Raw genomic sequence first — 18,890 nt, forward strand, 5'->3', positions numbered from 1 at the left:
TCACTCCATTTTCAAAGTAAAAGAAATTTTATCAGAAGTTCCCAACTGGCTGCTCTGCTAACTTACGTGGAAATCACCTTGTCTACAACTAACTCGAGTTAATAGTTGAGCTTTATCCCCTTTTCTCCATGGGATCAGGAGCCTGGTTGGGAGCTGTGGGATGCAGTGGGCAGAGTCCCCCTCGTGCTGCCCCTCTGATGGGCACAGCCCACACCTCCCCCAGCTCTGCTGTAGGATAACACACACTTGGGCTGCTGTGCTCCCACTCTGTGTTGCACCCAACTCACACAGCCACGCACGGCCACGACAGCAGAGCTGCTGCTGGAGCTGTCCCTACTTTTGAGTTTTTGCTGCTTCTGATCTTAAAGCCACCACCCCTGTACTGCATGCAGGTGGGATTTATGTTTCCAGCAGCTGTGGTGTTCGCTCTGTGGCTTCGGGATGGGACCGGGGCTAATGGCAGCGCCTCTTCCCCGTCCCATCCCCATCTGCACATCCTCCAGGACCTCTGCCCTGTGCCCTCCTCCCGCAGGACGGTGCCACCGCTGCTTCCCATTATCACTCCGTACCGCCGCCTCTGCTGCGTGACTCAGTGCCACCCCCGCCAGCCACTCCTGCCTCATTGGTGAGGTCGAGCGTGTCATGCATGACACTCTTTTCGTCTTTGCTGGGGCTCTGGCCAGACGGGGACCCGCACCTCCCTCTGGCAGCCACAGAGCTGCTGGCAGCGAGCGGGGAGGGAAGGCAGCTCCCAGGCATCCCCTGCCTTGTTCAGATGCAGACAGCTGTTGTGCAGCTGGGTGCCCCCACCCCGCCGCCTTCTATCCTGGTGCCCTGGGGACAGGGCGTGCAGCAGAGCCCAGTCTGTGCTGGGACACTTCTGTCACAATCGCCCCATGGCAGTGTCCCCACGTGCTCTGTTCCCTTTGAGCTGCACGCCCGTGGTCTCTGTCCCCAGTTGTAAGGTGCCGCTGACCCAGGCAGAGCTGAGCGAGTGCCACGGGAAGCAGAGACAGACCACTATTGTGTGTCAGTGTCCCAGCAGCTCAGCTGATGGGCTCCTCAGGAAGGTCGCTGCCTCCCTCAGCCTGTGCTGAGGTCACCGACACCTCGGAAAGAGGAAGGAGGTGGTTTGGCTGAAGTCAATTGTCACAACCACCACCACAGGGGCGCCTCCGGTACCACCCGCAGCCCACGACATGACAGAGGTGGGCCTGGGGGCCGGAGCGGAGGCCACACTTCACAGGTGTCCCCCCCCGCTCTCACACCGTACCTGTCCCCAGCTGTGCATCACTGCACTTTCTCCCAGAGAGAGAAGAGGACGCCTTTCCCAGGCTGGGAATCCCCTTCCTCACCTCCTCCTGCCTCAAGGCAGCTCCGCATGGAAGTGGAAGAGGTATTTTTAGCGCTTGCCCTGCATTCACTTCATGGATGAGGCTAGAAAGAGGAAGTGACATCAAACAAAGGGCGGCTTTGGCTTTAAAAGGAATCCTTTCTTTCCTACCACTCAGTCATCGCAAAACTTCTGTGAAGAGGGGTTGGTAGAAATGACCTGGTGGGAGGCAGCGAGTGGGAGGCAGGAGGTTGATGTCAGACATGGGTGCTCAGGGCCCAACCGCCGCCATCCCACTGCCACCTGTCACCCCTCCAGATCCCAGACCACGACGCCATCCACACCCTTAGCAATTTTCCTGGCGGTGACACAGCCAATGGGGGCACGAAGCAGAGTGCTGAGGGTGGGACCTGCTGGCCCCAAGGAGAGAGAAGGCAAAGACCCCGAGGGGAAGGGGTGGCCCTCACAGCAAAGCCATTGGCCAGAAGGTGGCAATGTGCCCCCCCCCAGCTAGGACCGTGCTTTGCCCATCTCTGCTGCCCTTCCTGCCCGAATCCCCCCACAGCACGGCTGTGCTGACAGGTGTTTGTGAGGGGCAGCTGCTGGCCTTTCGGCATGACTGCTGCCCCATGTGCGTGGTGGGACGCTGCAGGCTGAGCACGTGGTGCGCAGAAAGCACCCAAGCATCTCCCAGCACTGACAAACGCTGCTTTTCCTCCTCAAGAAACTCCTCGCGCCTCCAGAAGCCGCACAGATTTCCCCCCGATGTCCCCCTCCAGGCACAAGGCATTTCTCCATTCATCAAGGTTGAAAAAAGGGGATTTACGGAGAGAAAAATTTCACGACACCAGAATCTTCGGGGCTGGAGTGAAAGGCCCATTTGGGCTCACAGGAGGGAGAAGTGTGGACACTGCATCTGGTTCTGGCCAAGGTAAGAGAAGGATCTGCAAAAGCCGTGGTGTGAAGGTGGGAAGGCAAGAAATGTCAGGGACTTCCAGAGACCCTCATGTGCAGTGGTGTCTATATGGCAAACCCATCACGGCAGGGGCTCCAGGGCGAACGTGTCCCTTCACAGCCCTTGGCAGAGCTGGGTGGGATTCACAGATTGGTTCCCCTCTGCCATTCAGCACCTGGGATTGGAGTGGGTTTACTTTACAGAGGACGGCAGTGCTGAGCCTGAGGTGTGGGAGGAGCAAAGCAAGCAGCAGCTGCCCCAGACAGCAGGGATGCTGCAGGAGGTGCTGGGCTGGTGAGGGAGCAGCCGAGCTGGAGCTGAGGAATTGCCTCTGGCCCTGCAGTGCTTCTCTGTTCTGACCATGGAGGCTGTGCCGGGCAGTCTCTCTGCCTTTCTTTTTTTTTTCTCTTTTTGTTCAGTCCTTTGTACTTACACTTGGGATTTGTGACCCCAGCCTTTTCCTTTGTCCATGGGCACAAAGCACTGCGGCCTTTCCATCCCAATAGAGCACTCCGGGGAGGTCAGCCATTCACGCTGTGCATCCCAGCTCTGGTTCACGTGACAGCGAGTCAGTGGGAGGTCAGGGGGTGCTCACCAAACAGCAGCGACGTCCTGCAAAGGGAAAGCACCTCCTGCTAGAAGGGAAGTGGCACAGCGAGGGAGAAAGCACAATCCCAAAGGAGAAGTCCCAGATATGAGCCCAGCTGCTGCCCTGCAGTGCATCCCAGCAGACCCAGCAGCAGCTCCTTGCAGCTGAGAGCTGCATGCAGGCAACCCGCAGTACCAGGCTGGGAGGTTTCCAGAGCCCTGCTGGTTGGGAAGCTGGCTGTGCTGTGTCTGGGAGGAGTTAACAGCAAGCAAAAAAAGAAAAAAAAAAAATCCAGAAATCAGTATCATTCCTTGCCATCCCTTTTGTCCCTTACTAATGTCATCGCTGCCTGATTCCCACTAGTCTACATCTCCTGCTTATGGGGGCAAGTTTTTATCTGCTGAGAAAAGAAGCGTGTGCTTGCTTTGCAAACAAACGGCTCTCCTTGAGCGGCTGAAGGTGATATCCCCTTGCACCAAGCTGCTCTGTGCTCCCTGAGGAGCAGCTGATTCAGGGCTGACCGCAGCAATAGTGGGGCACTTGACCAGTGAGATCCCACTCCAGGAGCACCCAGGCTGGGGATCAGAGCCAGGCAGTGGGGGTGGCCACTCCATCCTCCCCCAACAGCTGTGAGCTGTGAATGGCACCAAAACTGCCTTTGTTCCCCTCCCCAGTGGGCAGGACAGAGGCCAGAGGGTATAAAGGGAGCAGAGGCCCTGCTCACAGCCCTGCTCCCAGTCCCATCCCCAGCCATGGGCCGACTCGCTGTGCCCACTGCCGCAGTGCTGCTCTGCCAGCTGGGGCTCGCCATGGCCATCCAGTGGCTGTGAGTAATGGACAGCAATTGGGGGACAGGAGGAGGCTCCCTTGGGTGTCCCCTGCAGCAGTTTCCTGGGGTCTGCCCATCTCTCATTCCCTGTGTCCCCATCCCAATGCCTGCAGACCCCAACTTCTCATCCCCAACCTCTCGTCCCCATCCCAGTGCCCATTATCCCCACCCCTGTGCTTGTGGTCCCCTCACAACACAACCTCTCTCAACAGAGCATTGGCAGAGAACGGCAGCGGAGTGTCCTGGGACAGAATCCACCACTGCCGGCTGCTGGCTGGGCTCGTGCCCGACCAGGTCCAGATATGCCGCAGGAACCTGGAGGTCATGCACAGCATCGTTCAGGCTGCCAGCGAGACCAAGAGCATCTGCCAAAAGACCTTTTCAGGCATGAGGTGGAATTGCTCCTCCATCCAGCGTGCTCCCAGCTTTGGTCCTGACCTGCTGAAAGGTAAAGAAGAGAAAACTTGCTGCCATTACACCGGTGTTAATCGTGTGCCATTCGATCTGCAGGAGATGAGACATCTCCCCCTTTCTTTCCAGGGACCAGGGAATCTGCCTTTGTCCACGCGCTCTCCGCCGCCGCCATTGCACACTCCATTGCCCAAGCCTGTGCTTCAGGGTCACTCCCGCTCTGCTCCTGCGGCTCTGTCCCCTCTGAGCTCCCCGGGCCGGACTTCAGATGGGGTGGCTGCGGGGACAACCTGCACTACGGCCTCCAGCTCGGTGCTGCTTTTGCTGACAGCCCCCTAAAATCCAGCATGCTGGGGTTGCAGGCTCTGAGGGCCATGAATTGGCATAACAACGTGGCAGGAAGGCAGGTGGGTACGGCCCACGGCCCCGTGAGGTTGGATATTAGGAAAAATTTCTTCTTGGAAGAAGCACAGCTGCACAGGGAGTGATGGGGCCATTGTCCCTGAAGGTGACCCGGAACCATGAGAATGTGGCACTGAGGGATGCAGTGATTGGTATGGTGGGGTGGGTTGGGGATCTAAGAGGGCCCTTCTAACCTCAGTGATTCGATGATTCTGTGATGCAGGGAGCAGAGCTGCCTGAGGTAAGGAGGTAGGCTCCAGAGGAGGACACAGTGTTCCTGAGCCTTTGTGAGAGCTGGGGAAGCTGCCTCCCCACTATAAGCTCCACCAGGGCACTTCCCAAGGGTCAGGTTCTTATCACAGGAGAACAAGGCAGGATGAGTCCTCAATTGCTCCACTGAAAGAAGGCACTTTCTGGCTGTCCCAACAGCACCATTGTCTTTCGCCTCTAAATGAGAGGGGAGAAGTCTCTCTGGTGGCAGTAAGCAGCTCGGCTCTTCCATCTCTTGAAAATGACTGTGGATGTTCTTACAAATCTGTCAGTGGAGTGGGAACCAGGAGCAGCCACTAAATTCTTATTTCCACCCTCTGCAGGTGCTGAGTGAGTCCCTGGATACCAAGTGCAAATGCCACGGTGTTTCAGGCTCCTGTTCGGTGAAGACCTGTTGGAAGGCACTGCCGAGCCTGGGTGAAATTGCCTCCGAGCTCAAATCCAAATACCTGGCAGCCATCAGGGTGAGCCACCGCCTCGTGGGGCACAGGAAGCAGCTGAAGCCCACAGAAACAGACATCAGGGTGATGAGAGACACGGACCTGGTTTATCTGATTAACTCCCCCGACTACTGCACGCCCAATGTCCACCTGGGGTCTGTGGGGACACAGGATAGGTAAGGACCAGCTGCAAATATGCTCTAAGAGCCGCCGGGTGGGAGCCAGCACTGTGGGTGGGAGGCACACTGCCTCGCTCTGACTGCATCCCCCCTTGGCAGGCAGTGCAGCAAGACGTCTGCAGGCAGTGATGGCTGCGACCTGCTATGCTGTGGCCGTGGCTACAACGCTTACATGGAGGAGGTGGTGGAGAGGTGTCACTGCAAGTACCGCTGGTGCTGCTACGTGGTGTGCAAGAGGTGCCGGCGGCTGGAGGAGAGGTATGTCTGTAAGTAGTGTGGGGCGTCACAGCAGGCAGCAGGACTTGCGTTGAGTCCTCCAGTGTGCAGCTGGAGAACGGGCACCATCTGCAAGCAGTGCTCTGAAGGGGATTATGCTGCAAGCCTGGACTCTGGAACTACAACAGAAGACCTCAAACTGGGTGATGATGGGAAGCCTCAAACCAGAGGACGACCTCTGTCCTGTCTCACCAGAGTGAGACAAAGGGCTGCCCTCCTGCAGTGGATCAGCATCTGGCCCTCTGTCTCCAGCTGGGGACAACCATTTATCACTCGGCCCCGTTCTCCAGGGGTGAATGGGGACTTTGCACTGCCATTGTCCTTTTGCAGGAGGCTTTTGACAGTGGCCTGAAAGCCAGGAGTGATGGATGGGAAGACGTGTAAAGAGTTGTTCACTGGGGAGAAGGCTGCAGGAAAGAAAACTGCTGAGGTTGAGGGGTCCTGATAGACCCTCTGGAGCCAGGTTTCTGCTGTGGGCTCACCCAGCACCACTGAATGTTGCTCCTCACAGGCAAACACTGTTCCAGAGCTCTTTGCAGTGTCTGAAATAAAGAGCAGAGGCAGAGTCAGTTACGGCTCCAGGAGACAGAACTCGTTGCTTTCCTCCATGACCCGCATGGAGATGGCTGCAGGTCTCACAGTTACAAGACTTCAGCTGTGGCTGATGGAAGTTGCTCCTTCCACCCTCTGACCCCAGGTGTGCTGACACTGGCCTGGGGAGAGGACGGGACTCCAGGGTCCTGAAGAAATAAGCATGACTCTTCAGACTGATTGTAAGTGGGATTCAGGTGTGTGTTGCTTAAATAAATGTACCATACTGTGCCTCTGTGACAGACCCACGTGTCACCTCCTCCCACCACTCCCTTGGCATTCAGCTGGCTCCAGAGAGAAGGCTGGAAGGAGAGTGTGAAGCACAGTGCGTAAGGTTCCGGTAGCTGGAAACAGAGGCAGCTGGGGCTCATTTTCTGATCTGCATGTATGTGGGTTGGAACACAGTGTGTATCAAGGATAGGGTCCTGATTCACCTCATCCTTCCCTCAGTTGCCATGACTGCTTTTAGCAGGAGAATCGGAGAAGCGCTTGCATAGAATGAGATTCCAGGTCGTGCAGCCTTGGGAGAGAAGGGATGAACTTAAACGTGTGTGTGCTGAGGAGAACCCACAGCACGAGGTGTGCAGGTAGATGTGCCTGAGATCCCAGGATGGCTTCCTGCAGCTCCCACCACGACCTAGAGGCTCTGGCAGCCTTGCGTGCGCCTTGTGTAATTTGTGGTTTGCATTGAATGGAGCTGGTTGTGCTCAGCCCCGAGTCCAGCTGTAAGATTACTCATTTCCATATTCATTCAATCATTTTTAACAGCCTCAGCTGGGTCACAGAATCAATTCACATGCTTTTGTTGTAAACTATCCCCTCCATTTAATGTGCTCCAGGTTTCTCTAATAACAATGAGTAAGAGCTGAGAGTCCAAGGTGGCTCGAAACAAGGCTGGGAGCTGGAAGCCCAAATCCTCAGGGGTGAACCATATGCACACTTGGCTAACCAAGTGAGTTAGCCATCATTATCAGTTGTTGTGCAGCACTGACTCGGTCTGGCTGCTGACATACAGCCTTCCCAGAGCCACAGGAAGGCCACAGCTGAGAGGCTTCCGCTGCAGCTGCAAGGGCAGAGGAGCTATCTCCTGTTTGTCTTTTAAAATACAATTAGGAGTTAGTCACCAGCATTCCTCAGAAAGAGGGGCTTCAGCTGCAACCGAGGACCTGAGTACAGAGGTGATGCAGGTACTTAATTAGGAGGACTGCTTAAATACCTTCCCCATAGCCACCCCCACACCGCAAGATCACAGAGAGGTGAAACCGGGAGGGGCTGTGAACTCTTCAGAGCATTGCGAAACGAGCTGGGGAGAAAAAAAGAGGGGAAGGATACTGTGAAGGGAGAGATTCCACCAGGAGGGTGGGAAATGTGATTTGCATTTGGTAACTGCAAACACACATTGCCTGCGGTGGAGGAGAGGAGCCACAATAGCTAGGAGCGCCCTGGGGAGATGTCCTGATTCCCCTCCTAGAGCGGTCCTGTTTGAATTTCTGCCTGGGAAAAGGCAGGATCAAGGGCGGAATATGCAGGGCCCTCTCCTCCTCTTGCTGCTTGCATTCTCGCTGCAGGCCCAGCAGGGAAGGGCTGGAGGGGCGGTCGGCAGTGGGATGCTGGGTTCCATCTGTGTCCTGCGGGAGATGGGGAAGTGCTGTAATTAGCTGAAGGGTGCAAAGGGGTCAGGCTGGCAGGAGGGGCTGCGGTGGGGTGGTGGCAGTTTGCTGACAATGTTTAGAATGGGAAGTGCTGCAATCTGAGTTTGCAGCTGGAATTTCCAGTCTTGTGAGATCTGCTAGGCTGGAGGAGTCTCCTCAGGACTGGGACTCAGAGCAAAACCCAGCAAGAGATGCAGAGGGAATAAACTATCTGCTTGGCTCCAAGGTCTGCTGGGTGGATTTTCTCTCGCTAGCCCTGCCAGGGCAGGAAAGCCAGCAGAAGGCTGCTAAGGGCACACAGAGCCCTGTTTCCCCAGGCCAGCGCAGGCACCCTCCAAGGTAGTAAAAGATAGGAAAACTTGGACCCTGACATCACCCTCAGGTGTCTTCCAGCACCCATCAGTGAGAGGCTGCCAGAGAAAACGTGCAGGAGGGCTTTACCTGAGCTGCCTACAATTTCACTTCCATCGCAAATGCCTCAAGGTGTGGAAGGTGCCTTTTCATGACCTGAATTAGCTGGACAACAAGTGGCAGCAGTGTCCCTGATGCTCTGTAAGGATTATGGAGCCCTTCAGGCACATCCTCCCTTATTTCTTTTGCCCCATTTTCGCAATCAGTCCTCTCTACATCGTGGCAGGCTGCCGTCATTACCCTCTGCTTCACAACCCCTCATTGGGCTCAACGCTAATGTGACAGATGTACCTCTTTGACTTCTCTGTCATTACCCATTTTCCCCATGTCTTTTTGTGGCTTTTTTTTATCTGTCTCTGGAAACGAGACTCCCGGAGTTGAATGGTCATGGCAGCAGCTCTTCACTTTGCATTGCTGTAAACCAACATGGGGGAGATGGCTCTGAATGGAGTTCGTGCACAGAAGAAAACCATCCTTCTGCAAGCAATTTGATGAGAATCAGGCAAAGGGTTTGCTCCGAAAAGCCTCCTCTCTGTTATTGCTTGGCTTTTGTGTTTGAAAAGAGTAAAACAGGTGTAAACATGACTGTTCCCTGCTGGTTAAGGATGCTGCTTAACTAATTCTAGGAGGACGTTCCAAGCAAGGGTAATAAGCTGTTGGTAAATAAGTAAAATCTATGGGGGAAGAATGGCACTGCCTTCAAGGACAAGTGGGGATATTTCTTCCCTACAGCCCCAGAATGCAACGCTGAGAGGAGAGTGCTTGAAGATTCCATCTGCACCAGCACAGCTCCTTCCTCCTGCTGACCCCATGGATGGCTGAGCCAGAACAAGGGGAAGGCACAACTGAGGTCACTGTTTGGGGCTCAGCTTTTGATCAGTGCCTGTTCTGTTGTAAGGATCTGGGGAATGTTACCTTGACCTTTGGTGTTTACAGTATCACACCACCAGATACAAACATGAGCAACGACTTGTATTTAAGGAAAAACCCTTGTCTCTTTGTTCTCCTTTATTTCTAGGGTGTTCAGCAATGTCATGAAGTCTTGAGGATGACAAGTAACAAACAGGGATTGCCCTTGTGGGGATCTTCAACTGAGAGATGTAGGCAAGTAACAGACATAAGACCAGAGGGGGAACTGGTCTGCAGTCTGAGGGCCCTTAAGCACAGCTTAAAGGGCAGCTGCAGCAATGGCTGTGCTGGATTCAGAGAGGAAGGAGACTTTCATCCCTTCCCTGAGGCTCAGCAGGCTGGAAACCCTCCCAGCTCTGCACCCCTCAGTTCACCAAGTTGCAGGGCACAATTCCCAGATGAAAAAGGCTTCTACAGAGAACAGCACTCCTGTAGTGGCAATGCTAACTTATGGCCTGAAGCAGTGATGCAGCAGCTGGTGGGAAGGCAGGGCCACCCAGGGGAGCTCAAGTGCACGCAATGCACTGAGTGATGGAAGGGATGGAGTCAGGATCCACCCCTGCACAGCCCTCATTTAAGGGTTGGCAGTGGAAGTGAGGGTATCTCTTGCTGGAGATCTCTGCCTACCTGGGCTCTTCCAAATGTAAGCAGCTCTTTTCCTTCATTTCTGCATCTGTGGCTGCTGCATTTGGGCTCGTTCTCATTTGCTGTAGCTGAAGACTTTACCACCCTGCTATTATCATCCCATTACATCACTGCAACTCCAAAGTTAAAATCTCGCTTGGTGCTTGCTTGTTGCTCTCCAGAGCAAAACTAACATGTCAGAGAGAGCATGATGCTACCTGCTCCTGTTCCAGCACTCTGGGGCCTTTTCCAACTATCTTTCTGCTAGTACAGAAAAGGTGCCGTGGTCCTCCTGTTGAATGATGAAATAGTATCACCCTCCTTCTGTTTACCTATGGAGAAACTGCCTCTGAAGACAATCAGAAAGTGAGATAAGGTGGAATGAGGGCTGCAGAACAGCCTCCCCTGCAAAGCAGAAGCAGGCACGAGCCCATGAGCTGCCCAGGGTCTCTGTGCCACGGGGCTTTTCCAGGCATGCCCTAGAAGTGCAGCCGGACAGATTTGGAGGACTTTCTCAGTTTGCATATGTGTCAGCCTTGACCACTGTGCAGTGGAGCAAGGGATTTCCAGGCATGCTTCTGTCTGGCTGAAGCATTACTGGTGTGTGCTGTGCTACAGGGGATAGCAGGAGCTTTGACACCTTCCAGGTGGCTGGATGCATTTGTAATATGCTGGTGCTCCTGGGGAGCACAAAATGAGCCCTCTGGTTGTGTACTGTCAGATGCTCTGCACATATGCCTTAAATGCAATACACCACAGCAGTTCTAGGTTTGCTGCATGTATAGCAGAAATCATGAGGGCATGTTTCATGGCTGAGAAACATAAGAGCTGTCCAGAACCCGTGGCTGGGCCCTAGATGTTGACTTTATGCTGAAAACCTATCACACTGAGACAACGAGAATGGGAGAGCAGGAGAAATCAATCCTACTTGTCAAAGCTGGGACACTCCTCCTTTTCACATGTAGCAGGACTAATCACAGCCACCATCCCTACCGTCAGGGTCTTGCTGGGTTACTACACCTGCCAAAGAATCATTTATTTTTCCCTTGTGTTAAGAACACTAGCTCTGTAATTGGAAGAGGCAGCTCAAAAAAACCCCCACATCCTGCCAGTCTGTAAGAGGACACCATGCACAGGTACGTGCACCTCATTATAGTGAGGCTGGAGAGCAGACAGACCACGGGCAGTTTGGTCACTAGCCCTTATTGACTTCATTCTCTGCGGTGTAAGTGAAGTCTGTTCTGGACCATATGGGACAGCAGACAAAACCAGGGGTAGTTAACTGCTAGCAAGGAGCTTTAGGAGCCTCCAACTAGCAAACAGGTTTGCCCACTTGGCTCTTCCTTCTCCATCTTGGAGGAAGCAGGGCTTAATGTAGATTTCCTGCTCTCTCAGTCCAGCTTGCATGGTGAGCAGTGATAACGTGCTGCTTGAGGCTGGTCCTGTGCTGCCACTGATAGTCTGGGTCAAAACTGACCCCTCCCTCCTTCCCAATTTTAAAGAGAGGGAAAGCAGGCTGAGGTCCTGGGCTCCATCCTCAGCCTCTGCACAGCTATTTGGAGAGCAAGCAGATAGCTCCTCGTGAACCTGTCCAGCTTGTTCTGAAGGCTTCCAAGAAGAATGCCCAAAGGAGACGTTTAATCTTTAACAAACAGAGATATTCTACAGGCAATGTGATCTCTGAACTGCTTAGAGGCTTGATATCTTGATAACACAAAGGTGACAGCATTCACTCCAGCATTCTCTATTGCTCTGATCCTCAAAATGTTGTTGAAATTTAGAACCTTGGGGAGGGTGACGATATGACAGGTCTACTGTGGGTTTTAAATAATGCACACAAAGGTGAAAGATGCTATATCAAGTGCGTTGCTGCCTCTCTAATGAAAGTGAACTGTCTGTGATTACTGGGGATTTCACAGTATCTTCTGCTAGTGACCAACGAACGGCTGTAGATTCCTGGCCCTGTTCTACTTCCAGTTACTACATTAATTAGTTTTCCCACCGCTGGACATACTGTTTTTTACTTCCTGCCTTGCGTGCAGGATTACCACAGAATGATGTGTTAAGCTGTTGACATAGCTCACACCACTGGTGCCTGCGTCTTCAATCAAAAAATGGTCATGCAGAGGGAGGATGAGAGAAAAGTACAACCATCGAGATGCACTCAGCACACAGCATACAGGATCCTAAACCCTGCTTCAGCTTTTATGATTAACTTTTTATCAAGCTATCGCATGCACGCATGAATAAAGAGAACAGAGCAAATCATAAACTGACTCATCTGTGGAAACTGAGTGCTTCCAGCCTGCTCTGAATTATTGTCACACCATATAAATTTTTCACATTAGGTCAATGACTTGTATCGTGTTTCTGTGTTTGTAAAAGTCCAGCTTTAACCCTTACCTACCTTATGCCTGTTTTAATTTCAGGGGTACATAAGGGACTCAGGAGACAACAACAAAAAAAAAGAACATGTGGAGAAGAAATGGCAGTAGGCACTGCACCTGAACAGCAAAACACAGCACTACGCTGCCAAGTGCCCATGGGTGCTGTGTCACATTCCAGACCCGGGCTGTGCAGCGATGGCCGTGTGCAGAACGAGCCCCCAGTGCGTCCCAGCCTTGACGTCCCCAGGTGCCATCAAGGCTCTTCCAGGAGCAGGATAGGCCCACGTGAAGCACCTGCCTGACCTGGGGCAGGGCGTGCTGACTTTCTGACCAGACGTTTCTGCAGTACTGTGATTTGGGGCCCCCGGAGGCCCCAGGGCAGTGCCCGCTGTGTGGGTGTCACAGCGATGGCTTGGCTCCCTCTGGTGCAGCCGCACGAGCAAAACACAGCTGGCTGCACCCAGCCGAGGGAGCTGAGCCCGGCAGGGCTACCAGCACGGGGTGCTTGGGCACAGCGGCTCGTTCTCCTGATCTTGGGTTGGTCTGATTGGTTTTACAGTGACTATTACGCATTCTGGAGCGAGCACATCCAGCTCCGGCTTGGCTCCTGCTGCACTGCGCTGTGTGGATAAACTCTGGCCTTCTGTTGTCATTTTTATTTAACTAACAGAAATCAATGAGGATAACGGAAAGAAACTCGCACCACTGAACAAAAACAGCAAACAACCTCTCCAGAGGAGGGGATATGGGAGCAGCTGGAGCGGCTCGGTGCGATCCGGGATGGATCCGAGTGAGCCCTGATCTGCGTCACTGCACGGCGCTCCGGGGCCAAGAAACGGGCAGCTGCTGCCACGTCTGGGCGAAACTGGAGGCTGAGAGGTGAGCAGATCCAGATAGGTGCATCCCTAACTCTGATTTGCCCTCTGATTTGTTTCCCGATGCGACGTTCTGCTTTGCGTTACGCTCCGCGCTCGGTTCGCAGTCATTCTGTGACCGCAGTTCCGCGCGCTCACGGCCCGCGGCGGCCCGGCCCCGCCCTCACCAAAATGGCGGCGCCACTCGCACCAAAATGGCGGCCCCGCCCTCACCAAGATGGCGGAAGGGGCGTCGCCGCCGTTACCGGAAGCGGGCGGCAGGCGGTTCCTTCCCGGCCCAGCATGGCGGAGGCGCCGGGCGAAGGCCCGCGGCTGCCGGAGCTGCTGGAGACGGGCTGGCGGCTACTGGAGGAGGTGGAGGCCAGCACCGAGCCGTCCTCCGGAGCCCCCTCCGTGCAGGCCAAAGTGCGGCAGGGGCTGGGCGCGCTGCAGCAGGCGGCCGCCATGGTGGAGGAGCTGCAGCTGTTCAGGTGAGGCGGCGGGCCGGGGCCGCGGCCGCAGCGCCGGGCGGGCTGTGAGCCGATCCGTTCCCTTTGCAGCGAGAACGAGGAGCTGGAGGAGATCGCCTCGACCGACCTGAAGTACCTGCTGGTGCCCGCGCTGCTGGGAGCGCTGACGCTGCGGCAGGTGGAGCCGAGCCGGCGGCGGGAGCACCTGGAGAGCGCCCGGAGGCACCTGTGCCGCTTCCTGGAGCTGTGCCGCTCCTACGGGCTGAGCGGAGCCCCGCCGCCTCCCGCCACCCCCCGGGAGGACGGCGAGCCGGGCAGCGCCGCGCAGAGCAGCCTGCTGGTCATGGCCTCCAGCCGGCAGGCCAAGATCGAGAGGTGAGAGCCGCGGGATGGGCCTTGAGGGCTCAGCCTTTCCTGCACGGGCACTTCGTGTGTGTGCGTGTGTGTGTGCATGTGCGTGTGTGTGTCTGCGCAGCACTGTGGCTCCTGCTGAGCTCCACCACAACTGGCCCCACCTCAGCAGATGGGAGGTGGCTGCCCCAAGCCCTGCTGTGAGCAGGTTCGTGCTTGACCTGCTTGGAGGACAAGCCATTGCAATTACAGCAGCAGGGACAAAACTTCCCAGAGCTCTGTGTCATCACGCAGAGCTGTCCTGTCCCAGTTGCCATTGTCAGTAGTTGACTAAAGGGAGCTCATCCTGCTGCAAACAAACCAGAGAGGGGCGGTTTGCTTTGCCTCCCTGCAGCACAGGGCTGGACAGGCAGGTGCTCAACTTCTTAAGATTTGTTTTTCAGGGTTTTCTGTGGAGCGTTTTATAGCGCAGCTCGTAGGCTCTGTGTCCTTTCAGCTCCCATAGGCTGCTAATCTTTGGTTCTTACTGTTCATTCTGTGGTGACGCTGTAACTGAAGGATTTACCCTGGAAGTGTGTTAGATAGGTAGTCCCCCTCCCTGCCCCCTGCTTCTCTTAACTAGACCGAGAAAATCTAGAAAGCCAAAAGCATAGTCAAAAGCTCATCTGCAGGCATATAACCATCTGAGACAGAAATTGGAAATGTGCTCAGTTGTCCTTTCAACCTCTGGCAAAGACTGGTAAAAATCCATTGCAGTGCCCAAGTTGGAGTTGAGAGTAGGATAGAATGGGGAAGGTGGGTGGGGAAAATCTGGATGCTGCAGGTATGTATGTGGTCACACATTTTCAAAGCCTTTGTAAGCGCGGTGGAACTCTTCTGGTTTCTGTAGTTTTCGTTTGTCAGAAACCTTTGTTGTCACTCACACTGAGGTGGAGTTACATCCTCATGCTTGGTGTTCTGCCTCTTGTGCTTCTTTAGAGGTCATCAGGAAATGACAGCTGGCATGATCTGCTGCTGTGTTCCTGAAAGTCATTGCTTTAGCTCTGTGGGACTGTTGGTCCCTTGCTATATGAGTGAGTCCTGCTCTCACCAGTACGTTCCTCAGCAATATGAGGCTCTTCATGAATATCTGGGATTTGTTTACCCTCGTGAGCAGTGATCAGAAACTGGCACTTCTGTGAAAAGCAATTAACATAGGACAGGAGATAGCTCTCTAACTAAATTTTATTCAAGTTAAAGAAATAGTTTATTGTGGAAGACACAGTGGGCTGTGCTGGAGAAAGTTTACTGGAATTAATTAATTATTCTTTTCTCTTTGAGCCAGATATAAGCAGAAAAAGGAACTGGAGAACAAGTTGGCCTCTCTGAGAACCTTTGTGGAGAGTGGGCAGGCAGATGAGGAGCAAGTACGGGAGCTGTATCTGCTGCAGGCCCAGAAATGGATCAACATCAGCTTTGAGGAAATTGAGAGCATCGACCAGGAAATGGTCATCTTGAAGAGCAGAGATACAATGAAGCAGGTATGAAGTGTCTCTTGATCTGCAGGTCCTGTGAACTCTGCATAGTTAGATCTCATGATAAAAGCTGTTGTGGGTAAATGAACCATGGAGGAATTCATCAGAGTTTCCTAAATTTTGTTCTTTGGATTCTAGATTAGAGTCTTAGCGCATGCACAACATAAATGGACGGGGCTTGGTTTAATTCTGAATGGCCAGTGGTTTGATTTTTGCATTAGTGCCTGTCTGGGGCTGCCACGTATCTTAGACAGTCATGGATTGTTAAATGCTGGAGCACTGAATATCAGAGCGTAGCTGGTCTGCACACAGAGGCTTTTCTCCACTTGGCTGGGTTGTGCCAGGCCTTTAACTCTAAAGAAGTAACTACATTTTTTAATTAAAACAAGACCTTCGTGGCTTTTATTTTTTTCCAAGACTGCATTTCTAAGCCTACAGAAAATCCTGATGTTAGAGTAAATCTTGTCCATTCCATGTGAGGAAAGCTGCTTAGGGACCTGCAAATCATGTGTAGGACAGTTTTTCTAGACTTCATGCTACTCACTTCAAATGTCTGTCTAGAATTAAAAAATCTGAGTGTACCATAGTCCAGCTTTGGCACAACTGGTTTGTGCAATTCCTTATTGCAGACCTCTGCTGTTCTGTAGTGCCCTGGGTGATATCTTCATGAGTGATGAGCTTGATTAGCTTCATAATGTACTGCGTTTGATCCATGGAAAAAATAAGCTATATTTCATGCTTTGATCTGAGCTGATCTGGTTTAGCTCTGTTGACTTTCTGCTTTGATCAGAATGAGTTTAACAAAGGCACAAAGAAGTGATTTGTGGAAGCTCACAGATGGAGTTCATGATTTAAACTGGATTAAGGGCTGAATTGTCTGACTTGGGATGTTGCACTGACAGCAGAGGCATTTCTTTTCTACAAGACCCTTAGTAACTTGCTTGGAGTGGGAGGTAAAGAAGGGAACTCTTGTCTACATGATTGTCTTATGACTTTTTTTGCAATTTCAGTCTTCAGCACCAACACACGGTCCTTCTCGACAAGTCAGGACTCCATTGAAACCTTTCATTCTTACCCGGGATGCAGTTCAGGCTAAGTATGTTGGTTTTTGATTACTTAAACACAGTGTGATGCACTGTTGTGTTTTCATGGGGAGTCTAAGATACTTTTTCAAATGCAGAAAAGCAGTCATTGTCTACAGGCAGCGTGTCACATCAAGATTGCATGTGTTGTACATCTGGGTGAGGGATGGGGAAACTTCTGATACGTTTCTTCCACTGCCTCTAATTTCTTTTGTTGTCAGCATACTTCAGTGTCTCAACTATCAATACAAGTTGGGGTGCAGAGCAGTTCCATGCACTGATATTGGTTCAGTGGTATAGGACGTTCCTTGACCATCTCTCTCTTCCTGTAGAGTGTTTGGTGCTGGATATCCTGGCCTGCCAACTATGACTGTAAACGACTGGTATGATCAGAAGAAAAGGGAAGAAGCAGCGCGTGGTCAGACTGCACCTCAGAGGCCACCAAGTAAGGCAGAATAGAGCTAAAATGGAAATAGAGAACTTGGTAACCCTCTTGAGGGGAAGGGCAAATGGGAGTGTATTCAGGATGTAAAACAGCCTCTAGCTTTCTCCATTAGGTTTGAGAATAAATGGGTTGCTAGGCTGCTCTGTGGCAATTCCTGCTTTCCATCTGGACCTCACTCTTGTTCTCGGCCTTTAGCAGGCACAAATGACGAAGAGTTGCAGAAGGAGCAGCAGGAGAAAATAAAGGAGGAGGATGATGAGGAAGCTCTTCAAAAAGCTCGGGACTGGGATGACTGGAAAGATACACACCCAAGAGGCTATGGCAACCGGCAGAACATGGGCTGATGCTCCAGCAGCAGAAAGAGCAGGGCCTGGAAATCCTGTAAGAGTTGCCTATGTCTTGCAGACATAGGAGTAAATACACTGTACATATGCAGAGGTATCCTTGGCTTCTCTGGGAGTCACTGGAGTCAGAGGAGTGAACGTGACAATTTGCTTTGGTTTACATGAAACGTCAGGCTGAGAGTGTGCTTGTAATGTGCAGTGACACCACAGAGCTCCTGACAGCAGGCACTGCGTGGTGGGTCAGGCTGCCTCTGCCCTCCCAGTCAGAGGAAGTCCTTGAAAGAAAAGTACCTGAGTTTGGAAACCGCTCTTTGTATTGTTGGTGGATGTATTTATTTTTTCCTCTATATTTTAAACAAAATAAAATCTCTTGTGTTGCCTAGTTCTCCTTGTGACAGTCCCTTGCTTTTCATCCTGGTCTCTTCCAGGGCAGGTGTGTCAGCAGATGGGAAGTGGGCGGTTCTTTTGGCCAGGGGTACTGTTGGCCCTTTCCACTGCCTCATCACTCTGTTCCTCCCCAGGTGGACAGGCTGATGTGTGGGTTTTTTGTATGTTAAATAGATCAGGTGTTCTGAGGGCAATGTGGTGAAGTGCTGGTACTACGCATGGTACAAATGCCTTAATATGAACATTTGTCCTTTTGCTTTGTGTAACGTGGAGTCTGTGCATATGTATGTATGGTGTACGTACTCGGGACTCTGTAGTGGAGCTTTGCCAAGGCCAGTGCTGGGACAAAGCAGTACCATATGCAGAGGAGTAATGCGTTGGTGGTCAGCATGCTGTGAAATATCCTTACAGAATAGCCCTGAAGGATCTGGATTCCTCTATAAAGCAAGCTAGTGGGAGCTCTGGCCTTGCCAGCTGCGGGCCAGCAGCTGCCACCAAGGTTGTTCTAAACCTGTTAAAAATGCAAAGTATGCTACAAATGTCAGGATTTAAAAAAAAACAAAACAAAACCACAAACAAACCAAAAACCGAAGTACCTTTGCTGCTTGTGTGATAGCACGTTTCCCAAATCTTTTACTTGGCCTCAGCAGAGGCTTCATCAGCAGGCTGCTCCCTCACCTTTAGGAACAATGGGATTTTAGAAGAATTCAGCTCTTATTTCTTCTTATGAGGATGATTCATGGCACACCTGAGCAGCCAGCTGGGCTGTGCAATTACTCAGACTGCAATCTCAGCACCTCTTGGCAGTGTATGCTGTGGAGCTGCATGTAGTCTGCAATGGATGCAGTTCCCTCTTTTTCCAGGTATTTTTTTTCTATGATTTACCAGATCAGATTGTGGATTTCTGTGAGTTCTGTACCTTCCAAAACTTTTTTTTTTTTTTTTTTTTTGCTTTAACAATGTGTGCAATCTTGAATATGAACTCTTTTCCTATGTTGCTGTCAGCCTGCTGCTCGTGGCAAGTCCTTCTGGGAAGACATGGCTCCACTGGATGAGGTCCTGCAGGTTTTCTGTCCCTTCCACTGCTGGCCTGGAGCCTTCTCTCTGGGCTGCTTCCATGCTGCTTTTATTTCCTCCTTTCTTCATGCATTTGGAAGGGAACCTTTCCCATTTTTATTCTGTTAA

General features: G+C 52.4%; 2 protein-coding genes across 3 annotated transcripts; both read left to right on the forward strand.

Annotated features, from left to right (window-relative positions):
* The first annotated feature begins 3,629 nt into the window (after positions 1-3,629).
* LOC100538380 (protein Wnt-11b-like) lies at positions 3,630-6,407 on the forward strand. Its single transcript, XM_031554640.2, has 5 exons — positions 3,630-3,703; positions 3,919-4,154; positions 4,247-4,524; positions 5,113-5,405; positions 5,508-6,407. The coding sequence occupies exons 1-5, from the start codon at positions 3,630-3,632 to the stop codon at positions 5,680-5,682; spliced, it is 1,056 nt and encodes a 351-aa protein (XP_031410500.1). The 3' UTR covers positions 5,683-6,407.
* Positions 6,408-12,988: 6,581 nt separating this feature from the next.
* IGBP1 (immunoglobulin binding protein 1) lies at positions 12,989-17,700 on the forward strand. 2 transcript variants are annotated; one of them, XM_085230581.1, is made up of 6 exons: positions 12,989-13,137; positions 13,673-13,957; positions 15,258-15,453; positions 16,458-16,543; positions 16,862-16,974; positions 17,170-17,700. In XM_085230581.1, exons 1-6 carry the CDS (start codon positions 13,004-13,006, stop codon positions 17,316-17,318), a joined length of 963 nt encoding a protein of 320 aa, XP_085086707.1. In that variant the 5' UTR covers positions 12,989-13,003; the 3' UTR covers positions 17,319-17,700. The 2 variants fall into 2 exon arrangements, with proteins under 2 accessions (XP_085086707.1, XP_085086706.1); XM_085230580.1 differs by lacking the exon at positions 12,989-13,137 and adding an exon at positions 13,378-13,603.
* The last annotated feature ends 1,190 nt before the right edge of the window (positions 17,701-18,890 follow it).

Source organism: Meleagris gallopavo, chromosome 9 (genome assembly GCF_905368555.1).
Source record: "Meleagris gallopavo chromosome 9, MGAL_WU_HG_1.1, whole genome shotgun sequence".
In the NCBI taxonomy this organism is placed as follows: domain Eukaryota; kingdom Metazoa; phylum Chordata; class Aves; order Galliformes; family Phasianidae; genus Meleagris; species Meleagris gallopavo.

Excerpts from the sequence above, each read along its gene's own strand:
- LOC100538380 (XM_031554640.2), top strand. The coding sequence starts at position 3,630 with ATGGGCCGACTCGCTGTGCCCACTGCCGCAGTGCTGCTCTGCCAGCTG. Across the intron at positions 3,704-3,918 it reads GCCATGGCCATCCAGTGGCT|AGCATTGGCAGAGAACGGCA; the intron begins GTGAGTAATGGA and ends CTCTCTCAACAG. Across the intron at positions 4,155-4,246 it reads TGGTCCTGACCTGCTGAAAG|GGACCAGGGAATCTGCCTTT; the intron begins GTAAAGAAGAGA and ends CTTTCTTTCCAG.
- IGBP1 (XM_085230580.1), top strand. The coding sequence starts at position 13,416 with ATGGCGGAGGCGCCGGGCGAAGGCCCGCGGCTGCCGGAGCTGCTGGAG. Across the intron at positions 16,544-16,861 it reads CGGGATGCAGTTCAGGCTAA|AGTGTTTGGTGCTGGATATC; the intron begins GTATGTTGGTTT and ends CTCTTCCTGTAG. Across the intron at positions 16,975-17,169 it reads TGCACCTCAGAGGCCACCAA|CAGGCACAAATGACGAAGAG; the intron begins GTAAGGCAGAAT and ends CTCGGCCTTTAG.